This window comes from Spermophilus citellus, assembly GCF_964194105.1.
Source record: "Spermophilus citellus genome assembly, chromosome: 17".
NCBI lineage: Eukaryota > Metazoa > Chordata > Mammalia > Rodentia > Sciuridae > Spermophilus > Spermophilus citellus.
Genome location: NC_138199.1, coordinates 26189876 through 26199030, shown reverse-complemented (window position 1 = coordinate 26199030; position 9155 = coordinate 26189876). Strand labels below are relative to the sequence as shown.

General features: G+C 35.9%; 1 protein-coding gene across 1 annotated transcript; it reads left to right on the top strand.

The window, feature by feature from the left end:
- Positions 1-235: 235 nt before the first annotated feature.
- On the top strand, positions 236-1957 carry LOC308635547 (etoposide-induced protein 2.4 homolog; the record flags this gene model as incomplete). Its single annotated transcript, XM_081269955.1, has 3 exons — positions 236-298; positions 501-669; positions 718-1957. 3 exons carry the CDS (start codon positions 236-238, stop codon positions 1440-1442), a joined length of 957 nt encoding a protein of 318 aa, XP_081126081.1. The 3' UTR covers positions 1443-1957.
- Positions 1958-9155: the final 7198 nt, after the last annotated feature.

Genomic DNA, 9155 nt, shown 5'->3' with positions numbered 1-9155 from the left:
GAGGAGGAGGAGGAGGAGGGGGTGGTGGGGGTGGTGGTGGTGGTGGTGGTGGTGGTGGTGGTAGTAAACTGGCCAGCATTTATACATCTTTAGCATCTAAGAAATGCAAATCAAAACTACACTGAGTTCTATCTCACTCCAGACAGAATGACACTCATCAAGAACAAAAATAACAGTAAATGCTGGTAAGAAATTGAGAGGAGCGACTTCCCAGCCGCCCCAGTGAGGCCCGGGCATGCCCAGTGCGGGCGCAGCGGCCCGGGCCCTGGGAGCGGGGGCCCCGGTGGAGCAGGCGGCTGTGCGCTGAGGGGCCTATACGGTCCTCAGTGGGCGAGGGAGCTGCTGGTCCTTCATGATGAGAAATTTTGGGGTGCTTCTCTCTCTTCCATGTAGTTGACAGTCTGGGTAGTGAGGAGATGGCTGACAGTGTCAAAACCTTTCTCCAGGACCTTGGCAGGGGAATTAAAGACTCCATCTGAGGTATTTGTACCACCTCAAAGCTAGACGCTCGAATCCAGCAGAAAAGAGAGGAGCAACGTCGAAGAAGGGCAAGTAGTGTCCTGGCACAGAGGAGAGCCCAGAGTATAGAGCGGAAGCAAGAGAGTGAGCCACGTATTGTTGGTAGAATTTTCCAGTGCTGTGCTTGGAATGGTGGAGTATTCTGGTTCAGTCTCCTCTTGTTTTACCGTGTGTTTATTCAGTAACAGCTTCAGTCAGTAACAGCCCAAATTATTGGTGATCCATCACTACATGGAGATGTTTGGTCGTGGCTGGAATTCTTCCTCACATCAATTTTCAGTGCTCTTTGGGTGCTTCCCCTGTTTGTGCTTAGCAAAATCGTGAATGCCATTTGGTTTCAAGATATTGCTGACCTAGCATTTGAGGTATCAGGGAGGAAGCCTCATCCATTCCCTAGTGTCAGTAAGATAATTGCTGACATGTTCTTCAACCTTTTGCTACAGGCTCTTTTCCTTATCCAGGGAATGTTTGTGAGTCTCTTTCCCATTCATCTTGTTGGTCAGCTGGTCAGTTTGCTGCATATGTCCCTTCTCTACTCACTGTACTGCTTTGAATATCGTTGGTTCAATAAAGGAATTGAAATGCACCAGCGATTGTCAAATATAGAAAGGAATTGGTCTTACTACTTTGGATTTGGTTTGCCCTTGGCTTTTCTCACAGCAATGCAGTCTTCATACATTATCAGTGGCTGCCTCTTCTCTATTCTCTTTCCTTTATTCATTATCAGTGCTAATGAAGCAAAGACCCCTGGAAAAGCATACCTTTTCCAGTTGCGCCTGTTCTCCTTAGTGGTCTTCTTAAGCAACAGACTCTTCCACAAGACAGTCTATCTGCAGTCTGCCCTGAGTAGCTCAATGTCTGCAGAGAAGTTCCCTTCACCGCATCCATCTCCTGCAAAACTGAAGGCTGCTGTGGGCCATTGAGTTGCCTGTCATCTAAAGGGGATGGGTGGATTGGAAAAAAGTTGTGGCAGCTCTTTTCTCTATCCTCTCCTGGCTAGGGAAGGCAGGACCCACTCTGCCAAGGGCCCTCTGTGTATTCCCTTCTCTTTGAGGAATTTTTGTCTCTGGTACATGGGAGGCAGGATCTTTCTGACACCAGTATGTGGATTTTTAATACTACCGTGAGTCTGAAAGGACCACAGGTTTTTCTGCAGCTATTTTCTAGCATTTGCCAGCCCCTGTGCCTGGACTGATTTAAATACTTTGTTTTTCTCCCTGTGCCATTTACCCTCCCACCTCTCCTTCCTGCCTTCTAGCAACCTTGGATGAATGGGTTTTGTAATTCTAGTTGTTGTATTTTGTGGGTTTGTTATTTTTGTTGATTTTCTGTGAAGCACATACATTGGATGTGGGAGGTAAAGGAGTATCTCAGTTGCTCCTTATTTACTCCCTTTATAGCCATCACTGTCTTGTTTCTTATATCTCAGGTTAGGTTTTGGTCTCTCTTGCTCTACTGCAAAAAAGTAAAAGAAAAAGAAGCAAAGAAAAAAAAAGAGCCTGAAGAGATGGGACAGAATGAAAGACCTCACAGCCAGATTGGCTTGGTTTTGAGGAGTTATCTTTTTTTTTTCCTTCCCCTTGAAGGGGAAAAAACTTTTTTCACTGGTACATTTAAAGCTCCCCAGCTATGGGGAGGTACCAGTTCTGGACAAGTGCCACTGTAACACAGAAATGCTCAGAGAAACTGAACTTTTCAACTCTGGAAGGTGGAAATTTACTGTTGGTCACTGCCGGGTCTTACTGGTATTTCAAAGGAATATTGGGTGCTGCAAATAGGAACTAAAGGGGTAAACTTATTAAACTCATTAAACCTGTGATCAGTGAAAAAAAAAAAAGAAATTGAGAGGAAAAGGGATTTTTACACTCTGTTGGTGGGAATGTAAACCAGTGTGGACCCTATGAAAATCAGTTTGGAGATTCCTCAAAAACCTAAAAATCAAAATACTATGTGATTCAGCTATCCCATTCCTTAGCATTTACCAAAAAAAAGTTAAAGTCAGTGCTTGAGGAATACACACATAGCAATGTGTATTGTAACACAATTCACAATTTCCAAGTTGTGGAATTAGTCTAGGTGCCTGTCAATAGACAAAGTGGTAAATAAAATGTAGTACACATACACAAATGACATGATTTCATTTTTCTTTCAGCCACAAAGAAAAATGAAATCATGTCATTTTCAAGAAAATAGATAGAACTGGAGAGTTTCATATTAAGCAAAATAAGCCAGACTAAAAAAGGTTAAGTATCACATGCTTTCTCTCATATGTGAAATCTAGAAAAAATAAAAATGATGGCATGAAAGGAAAAGAGAGACTATTAGAAAAGAGGAGGGGATCAGAGGAGTGAGTGAAGGGAGAGCAACAGAAAATAATCAAGTGCTATATGCATGTATAAATATTCTAAACTGAAACCCATTTTTCTTTAAATTAGTATATGCCAATACAAAAGATCATATCATATGCAAATGGAGATCATTTTACTTCCTCCTTCCCAATCTGGATGCCTCATTTTTCTTTCTCCTGTCATTTGCATGGTCCAGTGCTATCTTGAGCAAGAGTGGTGAAAATGGACATCTTTGTCTTATTCTAGATCTTAGAAGAAACACTCTTGAACTTTTCCTTGTTCAATATGAAGCTCACTGTGGGTTTCCCATATTTGTACCACTGTTGTGTTGAGATACATTCCTCCTATACCTAACTAGTTGTGATTTTTATCATGAAAAGATGTTGAATTTTCTCTCTGTTTTCCCTGCATCTAATGAGATGATCACATGATTTTTTGTCCTTTGTTTTGTTAATGAAGTGTATCCCTTTTATAATTTGCAAATGCTGAGCCATCCTTCCATCTCAGAAATAAATCCCACTTGGTCATGATGAATAATTTTTTTAATGTGCTGTGGAACTCACCTGATTATTTTGCATCTGTGTTCATCAAGCATATTAGCCTGTAGTTTTCTTTTGTCAGGAAGTTCCTGTCAGACTATAATTTCATGGTAACTCTGGTCTTGTAAAAATTGGAAATATTTCTCCGATGGGACTTTTTTTTAACCAACTCCATCTCTTCTCTTCATTATTTGTCTTTTCAAATTTTTTGCTTCTTTGTGAATTGATCTTAGTAGGTTCTTTGTGTCTAGCAATTTACCACTTCCTCTGGAGTATCCAATTTGGGGCATATAATTGTTCATAACCATCTCATGATCCTTTGTACTTCTGAGGAGGCAGTCATAAGGTTTATTTTTTCATTGCTAATTTTATTTGATTAACTTCATTTTCCTTCCATCAGTCTAGACTGCTAATTGTCTGTTAATTTTATTTTTTCAAAAATAAACCCTTGACATAGATATTGTTTCACTGTATTGTTTTCCTAGCCTCTATTTCATTTATTTTGATCTGATATTTATTATACCCTTGCTTTGCTAACAAACTAAGATTTGTTGTTCTTTTCCTATTTTCCTGAAGTATAAAGTAGTTTATTTTCCTTCTTCTTGGATATAGGTGTTTATTCCAATGAACTGTTATCTTACAACTGTTCTTGCTACATCCCATAATTTTCTCATTGCCTCAAGGTATTGTTTTCATTGCCTCAAGATATTTTTAAATTCCCCCTTTTAATTTCTTCACTGACTCACTAGTTGCACAGAATCATGCTGCTTAATTGCCATGTAATTGTGAATTTTCTGAAATTGCTTATTATTGAGTTCTAGTTTCAGAGCATTGTATTCAGAAAAGGCCTTTTGTATGGTTTCAGTCTTCTTAAATTTGCTAAGATGTGTTTTATCCTAACATATGATATGGAGAATGTTCCATGTGCATTTGAGAAGAACATCCCTTCTGTTGCTGTTGGATGAAATGTTCCTCTATATGTCCAATAGCTCCATTTTGTCTAAAATGTTGTTGAAGTCCAGTTTTCCTTATTTTCTGTCTGGATACTGTCCAATACTGAAAGTGCTGTGCTGAGAACCCCCTATTAAAGGGCCTAAAATGAGAGGATCTTTCATATTTGCTTCACATTGTTAGGTGTCCCATTGTTATTCCATATATACTTAAAATTCTTATAACATCTTGACAACTTGATCATTACATTAGTACATAATGTCCTTTATCTCTTTTGATAGTTTCTATTTAATGTTTATTTTGTCAGATAAACATATTGCTCTCTCTCCTCTTTTTTGCATAAATATTTGTATATTTTCTATCTTTTCACTTTCAGTCTCAGTGTGTCTTCAAAAGTGAAGTGTTTCTTATAGGAAGCATAGAGGTGGGTCTTGGTTTTTTGTTTGTTTTTTGTCTTGTACATTCACTCAATGTTTTTTATTGAATAATTTAATCTATTTTCTTTATTCAAGGTTATTATTGATGGATATGGACTCACTACTATTATTGTTTTGGTATTTGCTTAGTGTTTTTGTAGATATTATGCTTCTTCCACTCTTGTTGCTTTCCTTAGTGATTTGATGGTTTTCTGGAGTGGTATGTTTTGAATGTTTTTTATTTTTCTCTTGTGTGTCTCACAGAGATCTTTCCCTTACTGTCCCACTGGGGGTACAGAGAAGATCTTACATTTGTAATAGTTGATTCCAAATGGACAGCAACTTAATTTGGATTGAAAATAACAACTTTACACTGAAACTCTTACATTTTGAGTTTTTAATGTCTGAATTTACATCATTTTGTAATATATATCTTTTGACAGTTTATTTCAATGATTGCTGCAATTAATAATTTGTTATTTGCCCCTTGTACTAGGTATAAAATTACTTAACTGCTTTCACAGTCTCAGAGTATTCTGAATATTTCTCAGTATTACTTATACCATTGGGTTTTAAACTCCTGTAAGTTTTATGCTACTAACTGGTAGACTTTTGTTTCCATTTAATGAATTTTCCTTAGTATTTTCTATAGGGCAGGTCTAGTATTTGTTTACTTAGTAAAGTTCATATTTTCCCATAAATTCTGAATTCTTAAAGACAGCTTTGCTGGGTCATGTTCTCTGTAGTGTGTTGTTAGCAACTTTATCATTGTGCTAACAATGATAAACATCATTGAATATACTTACACTAACACAACTATGATGTCATTCAATAATATAGACTTATGGAACCACCTTTGTATGTTTACTGCATCATTGACTTAAATGTCATCATGTGCGGTATGACTGTATTTATAAGCTTCACACTGTAACCCATAATTATGTAAAATCATTTATCAATAGAGGCAAGGGACAGGAGTAAGTAGGGCCAGATGAGGAGAGATTGATTAATAGGTACTAAATTATAGTTAGGAGTAAGATGCTCTGGTGACTATAGATAACCATAATGTACTGTAAATTTAAAAAAATAAACAGAAAAAGAATTCTGAATATTTTTACCATAAAGAAATGATGAATATTTGAGGATTCAGTTTGACTTTTTTAAAAAAAATTTTTAGTTGTCGATAGACTTGTTTTATTCATTTATATGCAGTGCTGAGACTCAAACCCACTCTTGCACTGAGCCACAACCCCAGCCCCTTGACATTATTTAAATATTACACAATAAATATATGTATCCAAACATTACATGATACACCATAAATATTTTTTTTTTGGTACTGGGGTTTGAACCCAAGGGCACTTTTCCACTGACCCACTCCCCAGCCCTTTCTTTTTAATTTTGACACAGGATCTTGCTTAAATTATGAGCCTGGCTTCAAACTTGTGATCCTTCTGCCTCAGGCTCCCAAGTAGCTGAGATGACAGGCATGTATCACCACCCCATGCTATTATGTACAATTTTTATGCTTTAAGGTATCAGTTCAACATTTAAGTTAAACATAAACAATTTTAAAACTTATATTTTATTTTAAGAATTCTAATAAATCTATACCAAAAATAAAAATGCCTTTTTATTTTGTGCCCACTTATCCAAAAGCTCCTCATTCTGACATGTAATATCAACCATGAATTCACCCTCATATCTAGTTGTACACTATTCAACCCAAGTTTCTGATTGTGGGGAGAGTTATATGAATCCATACATGAGATAAATACCATAAACTCCAGAGAAGGGCACATTGTAAAATGATGCATGAAAAAAAATGGTGAAATCCAAGTATATTCTGTGGTCCAGTTAATTACCTTGCACCAAACATCAATATGTTTGTTTTGATAATGTATTCTAGTGTGTAAAATTATACCATTAGGGTAATCTGGGAGAGGTACAAATGACATTTTGGTGATTTGTCTTAAAGTTGCGATTCTATAATTATACAATAAAAATTTTAGAAACATATACATTTTGACAATAAATCATATGGTATCTTTAGCCAAATGTACATAGTTTAGTGACTCCCTTTAGTCTTCCTTTCTGGACTTTATTAGTTATTTCATATAACTTCCCTGAGTTAATGTAGCAAGACACCTAAACATAAGGCAAAAATTCATGGTTCCTACATTGGCAGGAAAATGCGAGCATCATGTTGAGTGAATTAAGTCAGACTCAAAAAGTCAAGGATCATATGTTTTCTCTCATATGCAGAAGACAGAAAATAAGAGGTAATATGGGGCTAGGGTTGTGGCTGGATTCGATCCTCAGCACCACACAAAAAATAAATAAAGGTATAAAAATAAGGAGTAAGAAAGGACATCATGATGCCCTTCAATATATGAATGGATATAAAAAATGTGGCCTATATAAACAATGGAATATTACTCAGCAATAAAAGAGAATAAAATCATGGCATTTGCAGGTAAATGGATAAAGTTAGAGAAGATGATGAATGCTAAGTGAAGTTAGCCAATCCCAAAAAACTAAATGCCAAATGTTTTCTTTGATATAAGGAAGCTGATTCATAGTGGGATAGGGAGCAGGAGCATGGGAGGAATAGATGAACCCTAGATAAGGCAGAGGGGTTGGAGGGGAAGGGAGGGGGCATGGAATAATTAATGATGGTGAAATGTGATGATCATTACTATTCAAAGTACATGTATGAAGACACAAATTGGTGTGAATATACTGTGTATATAACCAGAGATATGAAAAACTGTGCTCTGTATATGTAATAGGAATAGTAATGCATTCTGCTGTCATATATAAATTAAAAAGTCTCTTTGTAGTATTTGATCTCATTTTTTTTACATAAAAAAAAGAAAGGACATCATGAAAATACAAGGGACATTACTAGGCTAGAGGGAAAAGATCAGAGAGAGGGAAAAGAAGAAGGGAAGAGGCTATACTGGGGAATAGGGAATAAAACTGATCAAATTTTGTTATGTGCTTATACAAATGTTCCACAAAGAATCCCCCTATTCTGTATAATTATTATTTTTCAATGGAAAAAACGGACCATAAAAAATCTTGACTCTCTGTATAGAATTCAGGTGAAAAAAAAAATTCTCTCACTACCTCCCCAAACTGCATCTCAGTTGAGGAATATGGCTGAATTCTGGAGAGAAAAATGTAGATCAGAATGATATATGCAACTTCTAGGCCTGGCTTATAAAACTCTTCTATGTAATCCTCTACCCATTATCTTTTTCCAAATGAATGGCAAAACTTGAGGTGCCTTTGGAAACCATATGTTGAAGATGACAGTGCCTTCATCAGCTGGATAGCATGAAACATGTGCTTCCCACACTTCAGTGCTAACTGAATTTTGAGAGCCTATCCATTATAGCAATTAGCGTAGCTTTAGCAACACGATGAGAATATTAAAATAAGTCAGTAATCAGTATTAAATAACAAATTAAAACTGGATGATAATTCATTGCCACACTGGAACCTTGGCAAGTTCAAATTCCACATTTTTCAGTCTTTAACAGTAATAGTTTCCTTCCATGCTTAAATCTTCACAATAGTAAAATAACATGACAGATGTAAAGTTTAATGATGGATTTTTAAAATACCAAGGAGGAAAAAGAGATCATCAAAGAGTGAAGTTGATAAGCAAACTCTGAATTTCTTAAACATCCTTCAAATATTCCTTCCATGCTTAAAGGAATGATGTTCAGGGTCCCAGACATTACAGAGTTCTCAGATAAATTCAAGCAAAACTATTATAACAGAGCAAACTGAAAGTTCACTTGAGGTTAAGATCAGGTTAAAAAAAATACAATGAAGGCATGAAAATAAGGAAGCTTTTTTAAAAAGATTAAGAGAAACAAGGATGTGAACACTTCTAAGAAAGAAAAAAAGAAATTTTTTATTCAGTAATGAAAGTCAAATTTAAAATAAGGAATAGTACACATATTGAGATTTAGTATTAGCATGAAAGGAGAGAATATCATTTGAAGTAAATATGGCTTATAACTGATATGGCTTTTCAAGACAGTGCTTATAAAAAACAACACAAATTAATTAGTGGCTTAGCAGTTACAGAGAGAAATTTCAATTAAAAGGTTTTTTACTTTATGCCTCCTCACCCTCAGCTAGATTTAACAAATAGAAAAGTCCTACTAGAAGATTCTAAGAACCTTTTATATAAAATACACATCAACTATAGTTGTCTTATTTACTGGATAATTATGCTATATTATGTTTAAATAGTAACTTCTCTTAAAGGAAGAAAGGTCTGGAATAGCATTCAAATATCAATATCAATATATCAAAATCATCATTTGCAACAGAAAATGATGCAATGTTCCCAAGCATTACCA